Here is a 20,847-nt window from a genome sequence, read left to right on the forward strand (position 1 = left end):
AAGGAATGGAAATATTTGCTGAAAGACTAGCATGAAGCAGATGGAATGTGAGAGACTCATGCAGGGTGTAAGCATCCCTAGAATGGTTGGGTTGCATGGCTTGTTTCCCTGCTGTATATTCTAGATAATGCGTGTAATACAATTAATAGAGCCACTGCTATTTTGAATCAGAAACTTCATCCTTTAGACTAATCAATCATTTTCTGTTATTTTACACATTTCAATTTACTTCTTGCTTCCAGATTTACCTCCTCCCCAATTTCTTTCTCTTCTGTAAAGGTTAAGAAGCACTTAAGTTTCCCTACCAATTCCTGCACACCCTCCACTCTGCCATCTTCTCGGAATCCTACTTCCATCTAACAGCTCGCCTTGTTATTAAACTTATTGAGATTCTCTCCTCATATTTCTCCCTTAATCTCTTTCCTTATATTCTAGCATTATCATGCCTTATACATTTCACTTATACACCTCTTCTGCTCTTTCGGTCACAGTCTCAGCGCAGTACTAACGTTTATTTAACAGTTGGAAATTTGAAATAGTACATACTTATTCTGCAACTTTGCAATTTCCCATTTCATGACAACATAAGCAGTATCAACAGGAGTAGGTCTTTCAGCCCCTCAAACCCATTCCACTAGTCAATAAAATCATGGCTGATCCAACTGCAGTCTCTCCACTTTAAGGTCTGACCCTATACTTGATGAGGTGTCTCTTTGACCTCCCGATCTTGGAGCTTCATATTCTTTCCAACTTCTTTACCGCAGACACACCACAAACAGCACACTAATTGTTCAGGCTTTCAGTCACTGGTTAGAGGCAACAGCTAACAGCAACTGGTGGGAGAGATTAAGGACAGGGAGACCCTTTCCTGTAGTGGTCTGGACTCCCACACTAGACTCCCTTATTAATCCAAGTGCTTTACAACAGGCTTGTGGGCAAAGTTAGCAAAACTGGTTGATGTGTTGGGTAACAGAGAGGAATGATTAACAGACATTTTTCATGCTGCACAATAGTTTGTAATATAATTCTCCAGGGTTTGGTATTGGGACCTCTAATTTATCTGATCCATATTAACAATCTAAACTTTGGTGAACAGGAAACAATTTAACTAACAACAAATAATTAAATTCCAAGATGGCAGCAGAGTAGCAGCAGTGCATTTGAGCTCCTGGCTCAGGCCTCGTCTGCTTCTGTCTACTTGTTTCTTTTTCCTTTTGCTCTCTTTCTTTTTTCTTTTCCTCTCTTTAAAAGTGTTCTCAGTCCCTGTGACAGGGTGACAGCAGGCCCGGCCTCCTGAGCGTATGTGGCAGCGGTAACAAGAGCAGCCTCCTCAGGGACAGCGAGCCCTTGCAGAGCTCGTGATGGCAGTGAGTGTGGAACCAGTGGCAAGAGATAGCACCGGAGCGTGGCGAGTTGGATGTTGGTGGGTCCACCAGCACAGGATCTGGGGCAGTGGTGGTGACAACAAGGTGGCCTCTGTGGTCAGCACAGGAATTGGGATGTTGGGCTTCAGCTCCAGTGATGCAGCAGGCCTGATTCACTACCCCTGGCAGATTGATGGGAGCAGTGGTTGCATGCCAACAGCATGATCGGCTCAGTGTGGTGGAGTTGTGGTGATGATGGTAGCCCCAGAGTGGGACTCCTGGAATGGACTGTGATGTGGTGGTGTTTGTGGGCCCACACCCCTTTGTGCACAAAGATCATCTAATGGATGTGATACATTTGGATTTTCAGAAGGCTTTTGAGAGGGTCCCATACAGAACTGCGGTAAACAAAATGTCGCAGATGGGACTGGGGGGTCATACACTGGCATCGATTGAGAATTAGTTCACAGACAGAAAGCAGAGTAGAAGTAAAAGGGTCATTCTCAGGATGACAGGCTATTACCAGTGGACTGCTGGGGCTACAGCTGTTCACAATCTATATAACTGAGCTGGACGTCGGGACCAAATGTAGTATTTCCACATTTGCTGCAAACAATTAAGGAGGTGAAGGGTATGTTGGTCTTCATTGCAAAGGGATTTGAGTACAGTGGCATAGTGGTAATGTCACTGGATTAGTAATCCAGAACCCCAGGCTAATGTTTGGGAGACATAAGTTCAAATCCCACCATGGCAGATGGTGAAATCTGAACTCAACAACAATAAAATCTGGGATTTTAAAAAATAGCTGGTTTAACTGTAACCAGTAAAGACCTATCTGGGTGACTAATGTCCTTTAGGGAAGGGCAATCTACTAGAAGAATCAATCAAACTTGAAATGTCAAATCTGTTTTTTGTTCTGGCCCCAGATACTACCAGAGCTGCTGAGTTTCTTGTGGTTATTATATTAAAAAAATGCTGCTATTGTACACAGCCCTGGTGTGACTGAACCTGGAGTATTGTGCATAGTTTGGTTTCCTTAACTAAAGGATGATATACTTATCAATGAGGAAGTGTGGGAGTGATTACCAGATTAATCCTGGGGCAACAAATTATTTGCTGGTGAGAGGGTGAGGAAACTGAGCCTATATTCTCTAAAGTTTCAACTTTATATCCATCTGTCAAACATGCTCTTATCCGCAACCTAACTAGGTGGCCTAACAAATAATTCAGTGTCAGCATATATCTTACAGGTGATTCTTTTCATTAGAAAGAGGCACATATCACAGGTTCATGTAAGTTAGACTGTTGTCCAAAAATCAGCAACTAAATCCTCCCTTCATTTAGCTTGTAAAGGCAAACTGACAGCTATTTTGAGTATCCCCAAACAGCAATGAGGTAAGTTACCAGTTGACATATCTTTGGTGGTCCTCTTTGAAGAATTTTAGCCAGCAGAGAGAAGAATCCCTGCTTTCTTTAGAAAACTGCTCTGGGAATTTTACTTGAACTGATAGCAGAACTCGGTTTAATGTTTTATCTAAAGGATTGCACCTCTGACAGTGCAGCATTCCCTTCGTATAATGTCGGACTATCAGTGTAGATTGGACATTCAAACCCTTGCCATGGAGTCTAAAAACAATTTGGAGGAGCTGGTATTCCTATATGAGCCACAGTGACACAAGAATGGTGGCAGGCTTATCTGGAGAAGATTTTCATTAAGACCACTGTAACTTTAGAAAGTAGTCCATCCATCTTGTTTTGGTTGCCTCTGTCATGGCCCTCAACCCCAAACCACCTCAGAGTTTCCTAAAACAAAGAAAATGACAAGACTGCAAATCTAAGAGCTACAACACAGTCCAGCCTGATGACACAATCAAATTACATGCCTCAAAAGTTGTCTTAACCCAATTCTACTGAGCCTCGTCTCAGCTAATCTCTCAACTCTATTTCCAATCTCAACTTTCCTGCCACATCTCTGCCAAATTGCACATCAACCCACTTTCGAACTCTACTCCCAATCTTACAGCAAAACTCCCAAAGATATCATCCATCTAATCTCAATCCATCTTTACTTTCACTCTCATCTTTCAAAGACATTCCCAACCTGAACAAAAATGTACCTACCAATTCTATTCTAAATCTCATTCTGCATCTTTCAGTACTGTATCCCAACCTCATCTCAAGTCACATTATCTGCCAAATTCTTGTTAAGAGATTAACATTTGAGATCTTGGTTAGAGACAAAAAAACTGCAGATGCTGGAATCCAGACAAACGGGAGACTAGAAGAACACAGCAGGCCAGCATCTGGAGGAAAGGAGCAGTCAACGTTTGGGTATTAGCCTTCTTCAGGACTAGATGTGGGGCGTAGGGGCAGATGCAGATAAAGAGGGTGGGAAAGGACGGAGACGGAATGGTAGTGATAGGTGGACACTGGTGGTAGGTATGATCTGGTTGGTCGATGGGAGGGATGAATCCGGTTGGTGGCTGGAAGGGAGGGTCAGAAGGTAGAATGGAAGGGAGGAGGTGGGGCTGGAAGGGGAGCTGGGGGATGGGTGGGAAGCTTATTTGAAATTGGAGAACTCAATATCAAGTCCTCTGGGCTGGAGGGTGCCCACGCGGAAGATAAGAAGTTGTTCTTCAAATCTGCATTGCAAGTTCGCTGCGACATGAGATCTGATTGCTGAAACCAGCAAACTTTTCTTTTTGTGACTCTTAGCAATCAACCCATTCTTGTCCTCCATTATATTTACAGTATCCACTGCTTTTCTCTAGAAGAAAAACATGTAAGTGTCACATAGGTGTGTGAGTAGTGCTGTTGTTACCATTTTACACACTGGTTGGAGAGAGGAGAGGATGATTGCAGGAATAGGAGTTGGTGATCGGCACCCAGAGGAAGCCTAAGAGTTCCCCAAGGGATCTTATGAGGATAGTTGGATCCTAAGAGAAAGATTCAGAAAACGAAGACCACTTCTATGCTTCTTTTATTGACTTGTGGGTTATGGACATTGCTGGCTGGCCAGCATTCAATGCCTGTCCCTAGTTGCCCTTGAGAAGGTGGGGTTGAGCTGCCTTCTTGAACTGCTGCAGTCTGTCCCATAATACCAGTGAGTTTAGGATCAGTGAGTTTATCCAGTAATTAGCTCAGCTGCACTGACCAGGGGTAATAATCTGCACTGGTAGGTATAGCAATAGTGGGGGAAAGGTACAATTGAACAGCACACACATCTCAGGCGGCATGGGGGGGGTAATTAGTGAGTGCTTTTCTCTCGACCAATAAACACTGAGGAGTGAATTGCTGGATCTGCACTTGCGAATGGTACATAAAGAGCATGGTACCATAAGGACTCAGCTGTGATGCTTTCTAGGCTGAACAGCATGCTAATGCTCATTCTCTAGTTCATACATGAAGATGGCCTGATGGGACAGGGAACTGAGAGAACATTCATTGGCCCCAAGGGAAGAAACAGCAAGTAAAGTTGTGAAATATGACCATGCAGATGCTAATTATAGCAAATTATCTAATGATCAGTGTGGAATGGACTCTCAGTATTCAGAAAATGCCCTGCCCCTACCTACCTATGGATTGGGCAAATGGACATTGCATGACCATCATTCCCTGTCTCTCCATTCACACAAGAACAAATACCATGTCAACAAAAAACAGCTTTCCACACCAATACCCAATAGGTAATAAAAGCAATGCCAGAGTTAACACACTAACTACAATAAGGCCTTGAATTTAATTACACCTTTGACATTGCCAAATACCACAAACTGCTTCACGGGAACATCATCAAATAAAATATGACACCAAGCCACATGAGGTGCTATTAAGGCAGACGGCCAATGATTGGTCAAAGATTTTAAGAGATTACATTTTAAGGAGCATCTCAAAGGAGAAGAGAGAGAGAGGTGTAGAGAAAGGTGTGGAGAGGGTTAGAGAGGGAATTCCAGGGCTTGGAGCCTTGGGAACTGAAGGCCTAGCTGCAAATGAACAGGCGATTAAAATCAAGAAAACGTAAGAGGGCAGAATTGGAGAAGCACAGTTATCTTGGAGGATTGTGGACTGGTTAGATTTCAGGGACAAGGCCATGGAGGTGTTTGATAACAATCACGTGAATTTCAAAACTGAAGCATTGTTGGACAAGGAACCAATGTAGTTCAGTGAGCACAGGGGTGACGGGGACAGGAGTGGGTGAGAGTTTAGTTCAGCAGAGTTTTGAATAACCTCACATTTCTATAGGGTGGAAGAAGGGAAACCAGCCAGGAAACAATTGGTTCAGTCAAATGGAGAGATAAGAAAGTTAATATCCAAGGGGTGCAGTATCAGTATCAAAGAAATGGGGTCTATGGAGGCAGACGTAGGTGGACTTAGTGATGGAGCATTTAAGTATCAGATATCCGAGAAAGCAGTCCTATTAATGAAGGATTTACTTGATCTTTTTGCAAGAACAGCTTTTTGAATCACGATGGGACAAATTCTCAATCAAGTCAGAGCAGAGCAGTGGATGTGGTGTATTTGGATTTTAGCAAGGCATTTGATAAGGTTCCCCATGGTAGGCTCATTCAGAAAGTAAGGAGGCATGGGATTCTGGGAAATTTGGCTGTCTGGATACAAAACTGGCTGTCCAATAGAAGACAGAGGGTGGTAATAGATGGAAAGTATTCAGCCTGGAGCTCGGTGACCAGTGGTGATCTGCAGGGATCTGTTCTGGGACCTCTGCTCTTGGTGATCTTTATAAATGACTTGGATGAGGAAGTGGAAGGGTGGGTTAGTAAGTTTGCTGATGACGTGAGGTTGGTAGAGTTGTGGACAGCGTGGAGGGCTGTTGTAGGTTGCAACGGGACATTGACAGGATGCAGAGCTGGGCAAAGTGGCAGATGGAATTCAACCTGGAAAAGTGTGAAGTGATTCATTTTGGAAGGTCGAATTTGAATGCAGAATGCAAGGTTAATGGCAGGAATCTCGGCAGTGTGGAGGAATAGAGGGATCTTGGGGTCCACGTCCATAAATCCCTCAAAGTTGCCACCCAAGTTGATAGGGTTGTTAAGAAGGCGTATGGTGTGTTGGCTTTCATTGGCAGGGGAATTAAGTTTAAGAGCCGTGAAGTTATGCTGCAGCTCTATAAAACTCTGGTTAGACCACACTTGGAATATTGTGTTCAGTTCTGGTCGCCTCATTATACGAAGGATGTGGAAGCTTTAGAGAGGGTGCAGAGGAGATTTAACAGGATGCTGCCTGGACTGGATGGCGGGTCTTATGAGGAAAGGTTGAGGAAGCTAGGATTTTTCTCACTGGAGCGAAGAAGGATGAGGTGACTTGATAGAGGTGTACAAGATGTTGAGAGGCATAGACAGAGTAGATAGTCAGAGACTTTTTCCCAGGGCAGAAATGACTATTACGAGGGGGCACAATTTTAAGGTGATTGGAGGAAGGTATAGGGGAGATGTCAGGAGTAGGTTCTTTACACAGAGAGTGGTGGGCGCATGGAATGCACAGCTAGTGGTGCTAGTAGAGTCAGATACATTAGGGACATTTAAACGACTCTTGTATAGGCACATGGAGGATAGTAAAATGAAGGGTATACAGGGTAGTTTGATCTTAGAGTAGGATAATAGATCGGCACAACATCGTGGGCGGAAGGGCCTGTACTGTGATGTACTGTTCTATGTTCCATGTTAAGTCAGTCTTATTTCAGTTCTAGTAGTTGACAGGAGTCTTTAGACAATATGAATGAAATATTGTCATTTCCAGTCTCTGGGACGTCAGTACAGTTCAGTGTGTGTGAACTTTCACACTGTAGCCAGTGAGACAAACACCCAGGAATATAACTCCAGGTCATATCCTGTCAAACTCATCATCAGCAGAAGAATTACTTTTTAATTCATTAATGGAATGGATTTCAGGCCAGCACTTACTGTCCATCCCTAATTACTCAGCGGGCAGTTAAGAGCAAACCATAATTCTGAGAGTCCAGAGTCACACATAGGCAAGACCGCATAATGATGCCTGATTTCCTTCCGAAAACAATATTAGTCCATAAGGTAGAGGTGCCCAAATTTCAGCCTATGAACAAAAACTAAGTTGCTGGAAAAGTTCAGCAGGTCTGGCAGCATCATTGAAGGAAAAAACAGAGTTAACGTTTCGGGTCCGGTGACCCTTTCTCAGAACCACAGATGCTGCCAGACCTGCTGAGCTTTTTCAGCAACTTTGTTTTTGTTTCTGATTTACAGCATCCACAGTTCTTTCATTTTTTCAGCTTATGAAGCCTGCTCTGCAAATTGCTAGGGTGATATAGTGATGGGAACAATCTGAGCTGGGAGTGAATTAACAGTATCACATAAGTACCAAAGTACCATGAGTAACATTCCAAAATGTTATACAGTACCTGAGGCTCACACTTAATTATCGAGCAATCATTTGACTGCTATTGGTTAGTCTTGTTGAGTTCAAAATGGCTGCCCGTGTTTCCTGCATTACAACAGTGACTACACTTAAAAAGATAGATTTCATTTTCTGTAACATGCTAAGGGATGTCCTGAAGCTGTGAATGGAGTTAAATGAATCTCTTTTGTCCCCAGGGACTCATGAGGACTTTAACCATTAGTCTTGTGGGCCTACATGTAACAATTGAATAGGCATATTTTCCTAATTTTCACATTTCTCAAATTTGGTGTTCTGATTTACAATTTATCATCAATAAAGTGACAGTACAAAGCAGCCCCTTCCAAACCCTTCATACCTGGCAAAATCAAACACAGAAATCAGTGCGTAATAAACATAAGAGAGCAAGTAAAGTTGATTTGACCACAGATTGGACATCCTGGATTAAGTCAAAATTTTTCTCTAGTGTATCGGTATGCAACACATTAATTCTGATTAGCAGCACTGCTATAAAACTTCTACAGAGCTCCTTTATTGTATTTCTCAGGGTGATTGAAGAAGGTTTATAGTTGGAATTAGTTTGTCTCGAAAAATAATTAATGAACCAAGATAGGCTTGTCATACTTTGAGCATTTTAAAGACAAACTGAGGTTACACTTAATGTAAACTGACAGCACTGTATTGGCCTCAATATTTTCTGGCTTGCAACAAATAAAATCCTGGCAACAAAAATGCCATCAAATTCTGGACTAAAAGTTCAAAAGATTACATAGGAAGCAGGTAATTGGGAGTGAAGCCTTATGCTTAATCGCTGACATTGCTGCCATATCATTGCTTTAGGGCTATCTCCATATGTCTCTCAGCACCTCTTGTATGCTGGTCCTTATACTACTGACAACAGGCAGATAAAGGCATAGTTCTGTTTTCACTAAAAACACTGAAAAAATGTTTGATTTCAAACAGTTTAAAAACAGGCAAAATGAACTGTAGGAACAAACCTCTTTGGAATTCAAAGCAGTACACTACCAAAAAGCAACTGTGAAAGCTGACCAAGCCAGCCACCACTTGAATAGAGAGACATCCCAATTGAATCAATGGTCAGCCAGCAGGAGTGGCTAAGCAAACCACAGCACTTTTCAATTGTTGTATCTGTTCATTGCAATTTCTCCCCATTCGCTTAAACCTTCCTAAAGCTTTTGTCTGTGTGAACTGGGGTCAGTTAATGGTTTTAGAACTGAGCTGCTCCCTGAAGCTCCTCTCAAAGTCTTGTAGATTTCATAAACCAAAAAGATCTTCTGTTGACTTTTTCACGAGTGCATCTGGCTTTAAGTTAACATTTTGGTGGGTAACTCAGGATTGGAATCTTGCTGTGAAAAGCTTGGCTTATTCAGGATCACCATGTGATATCCGACAGCTGCTCTTTTCCAGGAAATCCCAGCAGTCTCACTGTAAACACAGCTTGCAAAAAATGCTCTTCATTGGGAGTGGGTGGTGCAATGGGTCATCTCTTGGGCCTGATTGTGATGGTAGTTCAGACAGTTTTACTGAAGGCCTGTCTAGGTTCTAGAAGCGGGTAGGAAAGCCTGGTTCTGAGCAGGAGAAAGGCAGTGTGCAGTGTGAAGGCAGACCCTCTTATTTCAGGAATCTGTACTTGAGGACAACCCAGATAGCTGGGTCTGTCAGACCACCCTCCACTTTCTAAACTGTAGGTCACACAATCAATTCATTGGAAAATTAATCTCTAGTCCTTGGATACCTACTGAGCTCAAATCAATCAGCAGCCTTTCTTTACAAGTAGTGGTCATTAGCACAAGGACCAAGGAATTTGTTCCTTTATTTGTTATACCTGGTTGGTTAAACTGTGGTGTGCATGATTCAATCAAAAAAGAAGATTTCTCTGGTGTGCTGAATCCTGAACAAGGCAGCATAATGTTAAAATTAGAACTAGGCCATTCAGGAGTGAAGGTAGGAAGCAGCTTTTTCACACAATGGGAGGAGGCAGTTTGGAATTATCACCCTGCACAAGCTATGGATAAAGCAGCTAGTTGAAACGTTCAAGACTGAGACTGATCAATTTTTGCTGGGCAAGAGTATTACTGGATATAGATTAAAAACGTGTATTCAGAGTGGAGGCCCAGATCAACCTGGAATTAGCTGAAAGTCAGAACATAATCTAAGAGCTTGATGGACTCCTCCTGCTCCAGCATTCCAACTGACAGAACTTTCATCCCCACGTCCAAAGTACAAAAGATGAAGAAGCCTCCCTTTTCTCTGATTAAAACGAAAAGCTAGAAAGTTTAATTTCTATCACTAGTAAATTGTGCTTATAACGTTTGGCCCTTTAGCTGCTACAAAAAATGTGCATCACAGACATGTTCTAATGCTATCCTGAGCCAGCAATGTGCAAATGGATTCTTTGGTAGCAGAAAAATCAAAATTGGCAGCATACAAAACATATAATCGTGCACAACTGGCACAAACATTTCCTACTTAAAGCTTCTCTCCTTGAGCTCACACTCATTGTTATGCTAAGGTAAATCAAATGTGGAGGAGGAATTCAACAGCAGTTATAACGAGAAACTTCAATTTATCTTTTTTTTATATTTGTTGACGGGAAGTGGGTGTCATTGGCAAAACCAAGAGTTACACCCATCCCCAACTGCTGCACTTAAAGAATCAACCCCATTGCTCTGGAGTCACACCTGGTAAGGATGGCAGTTTTCCCTCCCTAAAGGACATTAGTGAACCGTTACAATAATCTACAACAGTTTCATGACCACCATTAGCCAAGCTTTCTATTCCAGGTTTTATTGAGTTCAAAATTTTACCACCTACCTGTGTGGGATTCAAACCCACATCCTCAGAATATTAGTCGAGGTTTCTGCGTTACCAGTATGTTACCACTGCAGCTACTCTTCCTGGAAAGCAGAAGACTAAGAGGAGCCTTAATAAAGGTTTTGAAAATCATGAGGGATTTTGGATAGAGTAGATAGGGAGGAAATATTTCTGTTGGTGAAAGGATCAAGAACCGGAGGGCGCAGACTTACGGTGACTGGCAAAAGAACCAACCCTAATGTGAAATATAAACCTTTCTTCACAGTCAGTGTTTAGGATCTGAAACATGCAGCCTGAGAGTGTAGGTAACACACATTGAATCATGGATTTGTAAAGAGTGCGCTGTTTTTGGAATCAAGGCAAAGTCATTTCAGACTGAAAACCAAAAGAACTGCAGATGCCGGAAATCTAAAACAAAAAGAGAAATTGCTGGAAAATCTCAGCAGATCTGGCAGCATCTGCGGACAGAAATCAGAGTTTACGTTTCAGGTCCGGTAACCCTTCTTCAGAACACCACCTTCAATTCAGACTGGGCTGAAAGTTGATTTAAAGGCATGAATCACGCAAACTAAGGTTCAACTTGGTAACAGTAATGGAGAATCAATCGTCAGGACAGTGCAACCTACCACATAGTGGGAGACATTCAATCAGTGAAGGAAAGTCAGAATGAGAAGTGACCAGAGATATTAGCAGGGCAATGGTGTAGTGGTATTATCACTAGACTGTTAATCCAGAAACTCAGATAATGTTCTGGGGTCCCGGGTGTGAATCCCACCAAAGCAGATGGTACAATTTGGATTCAATAAAATTTTAGAATTAAGGATATAATGGTGACCAAACCGCTGTTGATTGTTGGGAAAAATTCTTCTGGTTCACTAGTGTTCTTTAGGGAAGGAAGCTGCCATCCTTACTTGGTCTGGTCTATAGGTGACTGCAGACCCACAGCAATGTAGCCCCTGGGCAATTAGCAGCGGACAATAAATGCTGGCCTGGCTAGTGACACCCACATCCCACGAATGAATAAAAAAAAAGTCAACATAATATTCTGTATAGCATGGTTCCCTTTGTCTTAACTTCTGGGGCTCTGTGAATATTGCTACAAGCCATCCTTCATTCACTAGCTGTAAGGTTGCAAAGTCACCTTTAAAAATTATACTGTCAATGGCAAATGCAGAAGGAAATCAAAGGAAAGGTTGACAGATCAAATCTGACATTGTATGATTGATACAGTCAGCAACTATGCCTGACAGCGGCGTGGTTTCTTTCACCAGCTCACCTCGGAAGTGAGCACCTCCCCTCCTAATCTGTTTCAGCCCAGTTTTTGGCTTGGCAAATTGGGCAGCTGCAATTTGCAGACAACCACTTTTCAGGCCAAATGTCTCATGTTTCAGAGCAAGATCACTCACATAGCAGGGCACTTTGGAGCAAATTTGCACTCAAACCAAATCCACTTACCTTGAATTAAAAATATTCCAATATAAAACTCACATATTGATGTGCCAAATAGCTGTGAATGGCACTGCTGACGGTGGTGCTGCACAAGTGAAGAGCTGCTGCTCAGACCACACAGGCTGCTTTGTGCACCCTTAGAACATAAAATTAGAGTTGAATTTTGTGGTTAGGACTTGATTATTTTGGCACAAACATACAGTAGTTGCTGCCATCTACCTTGGAACTAAAACTGGAGCCCTGGAGACATGAGGCCGCTCAGACTCCCAGTAAACACACACAACATTCAGCATCAGTTTACAGGACTGGCCTCTGAAACTCTTTCAACTGGGCAATGTTCAAACACAAGTCAAGAGAGGGTGCTACCAACCCCCAGTGAACCTGCTGTGAACCCACTACTCTTCCATCAAAGGAAGGACAGAAAAATGGGTTTGGAACCTAAGTTCAGACACAGCAAGACAAATCTGTTCCACATGAAATTCCCACATCAAGTGTCATGACCTGTTGTTAAACAAGTAAAAAGGGAGAGGTTTTGTGTCTTTTTCTCCTGAAAGTGCTGATTCTTAGTGGGGTACAGCTGCATTGGCCCTGCATTCTGCTTAATCACAGAAATTTACAGAAGAGGAGGTGGCCATACAACTTATCTTGTCCATGCTAATCAAAACACAAGCTCCCTAACTGTATCACATTTCACAGCTCTTGGTCTGCAGCCTAGTCAGTAACAACACCAAGTGCATATTCAAGCGTTTCTCAAATGTAACAAGGGCCCTGACTCGATCACCTATTCAGGCAGTGAGTTCCAGAATCCCAGCAGACTTGGCAAAAGGAATTCTCAATTAACCTCTAATCCTTCAACCAATTACAGTGAATTTATGCCTCTTGATTTTTAATCTCTATTCTCTGCTCCTATAACTATATCTTGACATCTTAATTTTCTCCACCTCAATTAAATCTTCTCTCAGCTTCCTCTGTTCCAAAGAAAACAACCTTAGTCTAATCTTTCTTTCTTATTCATTCAGGAGATGTGCATATTGTTGGCTGAGGAAGCATTCATTGCCTGTCCCTAGTTGTCCTTGAGGTGGTGGTGAGCTGCCTTATTGAACTGTTGCAGTCCATGTGCTGTAGGTGGATCCACAATGCTGTTAGGGAGGAAATTCCAGGATTGTGACCCAGTAACAGTGAAGAAAGGACAATGTATTTCCAAGTCAGGATGGTGAGTGGCTTGGAGCTGCACTCATCCAGGCAAGTGGGGAGCATTCCATCACATTCCGGACTTGTGGCTTGTAGGTGGTGATGTTACTGTGGTGGTGGTGGTGGTTTGGTTGCACAGAGAATTATGAAGAAAGTTAAAGCTGGAGGAAGAGCTCAGCAGAGGTTAAAGTTTCCAGAACTAAGTAACAGGGCAAAGGGTATGGAAGGGTCAGGAATCTAACTTCAAGCACAGATGAGGGACAACAATGAGAAGTCAATGCAGGACTGAGGGCATTGTACTTAAACACAAGCAGTAGATGAAACAAGGAAAATGAGTTTGTAGCACAGATTGAAATTGGCAGGTACAATGTTCTGCGTATTATTGAGATTTGGCTGCAAGGGGACCAGTTCTGGGAACTAAATATCCAAAGATACCTGTCCTATCAAAAGGACAGGCAGATATGCAGAGGAGATAGTAGGAACTGCAGATGCTGGAGAATCTGAGACAACAAGGTGCAGGGCTGGATGAACACAGCAGGCCAAGCAGCATCATAGGAGCAGAGAGGCTGACGTTTCGGGCCTAGACCCTTCTAGGCCCGAAACGTCAGCCTCTCTGCTCCTATGATGCTGCTTGGCCTGCTGTGTTCATCCAGCCCTGCACCTTGTTGTCTCAGATATGCAGAGGAGGTGGGTTGCCTTGTTAGTAAGAAATGAAATTAAATTGATAGTAAGAAGTCATATAGAATTGAAAGGTATAGAATCTGTGTGGGTGGAGTTGAGGAACCTCAAAGGAAGAAAGACCCTGACAGGAATTATGCATAGACTTCCTCGCAGTAGGCAGGATGTGGGGAAGAAAATAAATCAGGAGATTGAAAAGGCATGTTAAAAAAGGCACGATTACAATAATCATGGAAGACTAAGAAAATCAGGTTAGTTGTGGATGTCGAGAAAAGGAATTTGTGGAATGTCTTGTGGTAGAGCCCATTAGGGAACAGGTAATTCTGGATATGGTGATGTGTAATGAGGTGACTTGACTAGGGAGCTTAAGGTGAAGGAACCCCTAGGAGGCGGTTACCATAAAATGTAGAATTCACCCAGCAGTTTGAAGTGCTTCCTTACTTTTCATACATTTCAAGGATAGATTTCATCTGGGGCTGGTCATTTATCTACTTTCTAAAATGCTGACTCTACAAATATTTCCTCTCTATGTTTATTCTGTTCAATATTTCTTGATCCTCCCTCCCACTTAACAACATACCTGCACCATCCCAATAAGGACCATGCCCACATCTCCCACCTCCACATCAAATTTCCCTTTTTGGTCTCTACTATACCCTACTCTCTTAGATATCTTCTTCCACTTTAAGTATTTATATTTTCCTTAATTTTACTCACCAATATTTTTTCATATTCTCTCTTTGCTTTCCTAATTTCCTATATAATTTCACTCCTGCACACACTCTCCTCCTTCAGGTTGTCTGTGTTGTCGCATTCTGTATCTGTCACAGTCTTTCCCATTCCACGTGATTCTCAATGTTCAAAGGGCTTGGCATTTGGATGCTCTGTTTTCCTTTGTTTATATTTGTTCCGAATTCTCACTATCTCTACTTCAAATGTCTCCCACTGCTTGGACACTGATTTACCTTCATGCTGTTGTTTCCATGCCATTTCTGCTAACCCACATCTTAGCTTCATAAAACCGACCTTTGTCTGATAAGAGTTTATACTCTTGGTGTAATTTTTCTTTTTTTCCTCAACTTGGTGAAATTTAGATGAATTATGATCACCAACATCAAACTGAAATCCTGACTGATACGCTGTCTACCTGCCCAGATCCCTATCCAAAGGGAGATAGTGGCAGACCGGCACGGTCACTACACATGTAATCAAGAGGGTCCCAGGTTAATGATCTGGAGACACTGGCTAGTTCAAATCCTGCCATGGCAGCTGGTGGAATTGAAATTCAATTCATAAATTTGGAACAAAGTTAATTTCACTGAACTATGTCAATTGTCATAAACATCCATTCTGGTTCACTCAAGTCCTTTCGATCTGAACAGCCCTCTGAAATGGCTGAGCAAGCTTGGAATGTCCCCGCACCCAAGGACTACAGAGGTTTAAGGCGACGACTCACCACTACCTTCTCCAAGGCAATTTGTAATGGGCAATAAATGCTGGCCCAGTCAATGGCACTCATATCTCAAGAAAGAGTAAAGAGAAAAAAATTCCCTTAAACTAAATCTAGAATCAACTCTTCCTTTGTTGGGTTTGATATGGACCGGCAATAAAGTTCTTCAGAATGCATTTTGAGTCAGATACCTCTGTTTCTTTAACAATTAATCTATTCCAGTTCTTAGGGTTAGCTGAAATCTTTCATTATCCTCCTGATTTTGTATTTCTCAGCAGATTTCCTACATTTTGCTTTTCTATCTCCCCCCAGCTGTTTGGATCATACACTCCCAGCAGTGTGATCACTCCTTCATTGTTCCTCAGTTCAATCTACGTGGCTTCAATTTATGATAATACATCATCTTCCCTCACAGCTGTGATCATTTCTTGAACCAATATTCTGTCTTGGACCTTTGTTATACCCTTTATTTCCAGTCTGAAAATTCTGACACCAGGTCTTATCAACTTCCATTTCTGTTCTTTAAACCATCTTTCAGTAATAACGATGATGCCTAAGAAAGGTTCAGCGAATGGGCAGATGGAATATAATGTGGGAAAATGTGAAGTTATATGCCTTGGTAGGAAGAATAGAGGAGCTGAATATTATTTAAAAGAGGAAAGACTGCAGAAAGCTACAGAATAGACAGATTTGGGAATCCTCATCCATGAATCACAGAAAGCTAGCGTTCAAGTTCAATCGGTGATGGGGAAGGCAATTGAAATGTTGGCCTTTATTTCAAAGGAAATGGAGTATAAAAGTAGGAAACTTTTACTAAAGACACTAGTAAGACATGGTTAAAACATGCGAACAGTCTCAGGCCCTTTATCTAAGTAAAGATCATTGGCATTTGAGGCAGTTCAGAGAAAGTTTACGAGACTGATACCAGGCGAGGGGTAGATCATGCCTCACAAACCTTATTGAATTCTTTGAAGAGGTGACCAAACACGTGGATGAAGGTGGAGCAGTGGATGTGGTATACACAGATTTAAGTAAGGCGTTTGATAAGGTTCCCCATGGTAGGCTCAGGCAGAAAGTAAGGAGGCATGTGATGGGGGAAATGTGGCAGATTGGATTCTGAATTGGCTGACCCTTAGAAGACAAAGGGTGGTAGTGGTCAGAAAATATTCAACATGGTGCTCAGTTACGAGTGGTGTACCACAAGGATCTGTTCTGGATCCTCTTCTATTTGTGATTTTTGTAAGTGATTTGGATGTAGGAATGGAAGGGTGGATTAGTAAGTTCGCGGACGATATGAAGGTGGGTTGAGTTGTGGATAGTGCAGAGGGCTGTTCTCGGTTACAAGAGGACATTGATAGGATGCAGAGCTGGGCTGAGAAGTGGCAGACGGAGTTTAACCCTGAAAAGTGTGTGGTGATTCATTCTGGAGGGACAAATTTGAAAGCAGAATGCAGGGTTAATGGAAAGATTCTTGGCAGTATGGAGGAGCAGAGGGATCTTGGGGTTCATGTTCACAGTTTCCTGAAAGCTGCCACCCAGGTGGATAGAGTTGTTAAGAAGGCGTATGGTGTGTTAGCTTTCATTAATAGAGGGATTGAGTTCAAGAGCTGTGAAGTTATGCTCCAGCTATACAAAAGCCTGGTTCAGCCACATCTGGAGTATTGTGTCCAGTTCTGGTCGCCTCATTACAAGAAAGATGTGGAAGCGTTGGAAAAGGTGCAGAGGAGATTTACCAGGATGTTGCCTGGAATGGAGGGAAGGTCTTACGAGGAAAGGTTGAGAGAGCTAAGGCTTTTCTCTTTAGAATGACGAAGGATGAGAGGTGATTTGACAGAGGTGTACAAAATGATCAGAGGTATAGATAGAGTGGACAGCCAGAGACTTTTTCCCTAGGGTGGAGGTAGCTATTACGAGGGGACACAGTTTTAAAGTGAATGGAGGTAGATTCTTTACTCAGAGAGTGGTTGGGGTGTGGAATGCATTGCCAGAGAGGGTACTGGAGTCGGCCTCATTAGGGGCATTTAAGCCGCTATTAGATAGGCATATGGATGATAGTATAAGGTAGGGGTGGAGGTTAGATAGACCTTAGGTTTGGGGTAAAAGTTTGGCACAACATCATGGGCCAAAGGGCCTGTACTGTGCTGTACTGTTCTATGTTCTATGTATTGTAGGGATTATTTTATGAGGAGAGGTTGATAGGCTGGGCTTGTACTCACTGGAATTTCAAATACTGAGAGGCAACCGTATTGAAACACACAAGATTCTTAGGGGACATGACAGGATAGATGCAGAGAGGTTGTTTCCCCTTGTGGGACAGTCCAGGACCAGAGGGTATCATCCCCAAACAAGAGATGGTACATTTAAGACAGAGAAGGAATTTATTTTCATTGAGGGGAGTGAACCTGTGGAATTCTTTGCCGCAGAGGGCTGTTGAAACTCGGTTGTTAAGTATATTCAAGGTTGAGACAGTCAGATTTTAATCAGTTAGGGAATCGAGAGTTATGGGGAAAAGGCAGGAAACTGTAGGTGACAATGACCAGATTAGCCATGATCTCATTGAGCAGATTCAATGGCCTGCATGACTTACTTCCGTTCCCCCATCTTACAGTCTACCGGTACCCTCAGTTATCTGCCTTAGCATTCAGGGGTAGGTGAGGGAAGTAAGCAGATCAGTCACCATCTTATTGAATAGACCAGGAGGCTGAATGTCCAATTCCTGCTTCTAACTCAATATTACACAATATCAAACTCCTTTGTTGTTTATTTTCTAGCCTTTGTTTTCTATCAAATTCACTGAATATTTTCTGCCTTCCATTTCCAGCTTTGGTTTTCTCCCTTCTGAACTTCCAGCCAAGTTCCCATCCCCTGCCAAGCCGGTTTAAGCCCTCTTGAAAAAGCAACAGCAATCCATTCCCTTGACAACACTGCTCCTGGCTCCTTTGAAGTGTAAGACATCTGGATTGTTCAGACCCCATCTCTCCAGAACCAATCCCACAGCTTCAGCGATCTGACATTCTTCCTCATATACCTCCTCTCCAGCCACAGATTTACCTGCACTGTCATATTTCTGGCAAAGAGATAGTAATCTTGACATTACTAGTTTTGAGATCATTTCATTAATTTCATTCCTAGATTCTTACAACGATCATAATGTGGAAGTTGGAAGGATGGGTGACGACTTGACCCTGGACTCACTAAGAGAACACTGGGATCCTGGAATGAGAGCTCAGTAAGGCTCAGGTACACACCGTTGTTGCTGGTTCCTTACACACGTTGTGACTGCATTACACACAAGACCAGGTTGCTGAAATTATACCACTGGGTGATAAAACAACATTGAGACTTTAAATATTTAGAATACCACCATGAAGTCATGGTGAGTAACAGACTACACTGCACAATCTACTGTCTGTTATTGCTTCTTCCTAATTTCGTACATGTTTACCACCACTGTTTATCGTTTGAGTCTTAGTTATTTATTGCAACCTATTAGAATTCTTACTGATGAGGAGGAGTAGGTAGTGGGAAGTGGTTACCCTGTAACATATTACTTGCAACACCATTATAACCTGAAAACACCCTAACGTCGGCGCGTCCCTGTTGACGTCTTGATGTTGGCGTGCCCCTACTACACCACGACAGTGGCACGGTCCCGTTACAGCCCAACTGCGGTGCGTTCCCGTTACAGCCCAACTGCGGTGCGTTCCCGTTACAGCCCAATGTCAGCGTCTCTCTCTGTTATGATAAATGCCTTGAACACCCCACATGCTCTAGCCCAAGCTTTGATCAAAGCAAATAACCTGCTTCATAGTAACAGTGCACTAGATTTTACCTATCGATGTTTAATTCCAATGGGGATGTACCAGTTTAATATCAGTCAATACTTTCATTGACTTAATGTTTAAATGACAAAAGCTAACAATTACTGAAGGAAGCAGAGTGGTAAGGGAGTTGGTTGAGGCATAGTGTGAATGATAGCATTTAATTAGAGAAAAACACAATTGGCTGGCTGAATGTTATGGGCTGTTGCACAATCTTAGGATCGGATGATTGTACAAATTGCTTGACTTTCGTTCCTGTGGTTGGTCATTTTTTTTTTTGCAATGCACTTCCACCCAAGTTGCTAATCTGGATTTATTTTGATGTCTTGAACTCTCACATCACTGGGGAGTGATATTATCAACAATGACCGGGGATTTGAGTTCGTTTTGTTTCTGAAGGCTTTTTCTCACATTCCTAGCAGTTTACTATGACACACACTTTAAAGGAGACCCTTAAGAAAAAGAAAACACCAGATGTAACCTGGTGCAACCAATCAAATAAAGGCATCTCATCAATTTACTGCACTCAGTCTTGTTGCCAGACCACACACAGACAATATTCATCTCGGACAAGAGGGTAGTGGAGGAGATGTTTACCAATAAGTGGGACCACGATGATGTACAGCTTACAGTCCAACAGTCTGACCAAGCTGGGGAGATGATCAATAAATCCATTCGTGTCTGGCACTAGAAAGACAGGTGTTATCTCAATCTCGATCTGTCTCTTGAATGTCTGATCTTCTAATACTGCCTGAGAAGGAAAACAAAAATAAATGTTACATCAAAATAAACGTCCTTCCAAAACCAACTATCATGCAAGATAATGTGAAGAATCCATAAAGGGTAACACTTAACAAGGGTTAGTGTTCTGTAGAGCTGGAGTAAGACTTCTTTGCTCCTGTACTCAAATGCTCTTCCAATAAAGGCTAGCATATTGTTTGCTTTTTGAATTGCTCACTACACCTGCATGCTTAGCTTTCAGTGATTTATGGACAAGGCCACCTAGGTCTCCAGCAGTTTCCAATCTCACCATGTAAGAAACACTCTGCATCTCTGGCCCTCCTACCAGATTGGATAACATATTACCATGTTAGACGGTAAAGGGAAGATTATGTGCACTGAATAACTTTTCACAAGGCAGAGGCAACTTATTCTCTAAAATAAAACAAAAAACAGTGGTTGCTGGAGATTTGAAACAAAACCAGAAATTGCTGGCAAAACTCAACAGATCTAGCAGCATCTGTGGAGAGAAAACAGAATTAAGTTGAGTCTGACGACTTCATCAGAACTGCTTCCTTGTTCCCTAAACCCTATTATGCCTGAACTGGAGGGCCATACAATTATGGTCTGAAAAACACAATAATTGAGTAGTAACTCAAGATCAGAAAAGGAAAAGTGAACAGTAGGTATGGATTTAAGAACTGGCCCCTAGTGAGAGTCAGCCCCTTCAGGAACTGTATCCCAGCGAGAGTCGGCCCCTTCGGGAACTGTATCCCAGCGAGAGTCGGCGCCCTCCGGGAACTGTATCCCAGTGAGAGTCGGCGCCGTCAGGAACTGTATCCCAGTGAGGGTCAGCGCCTTCAGGAACTGTATCCCAGTGAGGGTCAGCACCTTCAGGAACTGTATCCCAGTGAGGGTCAGCACCTTCAGGAACTGTATCCCAGTGAGGGTCAGC

The 20,847-nt window shown here is 42.6% G+C and overlaps 1 protein-coding gene across 1 annotated transcript in view; it reads right to left on the reverse strand.

Moving 5' to 3' along the window:
- smg6 (SMG6 nonsense mediated mRNA decay factor) overlaps nucleotides 1-20,847 on the reverse strand; it is a 340,627-nt gene that overhangs the window by 31,943 nt on the left and 287,837 nt on the right. Inside the window, 1 exon segment of the mRNA XM_048612318.1 lies at nucleotides 19,770-19,923. Within this exon segment, the coding sequence (XP_048468275.1) occupies nucleotides 19,770-19,923 (154 nt within the window).

The sequence above is a fragment of the Rhincodon typus genome, chromosome 26 (genome assembly GCF_021869965.1).
Source record: "Rhincodon typus isolate 14 chromosome 26, sRhiTyp1.1, whole genome shotgun sequence".
Classification (NCBI taxonomy): domain Eukaryota; kingdom Metazoa; phylum Chordata; class Chondrichthyes; order Orectolobiformes; family Rhincodontidae; genus Rhincodon; species Rhincodon typus.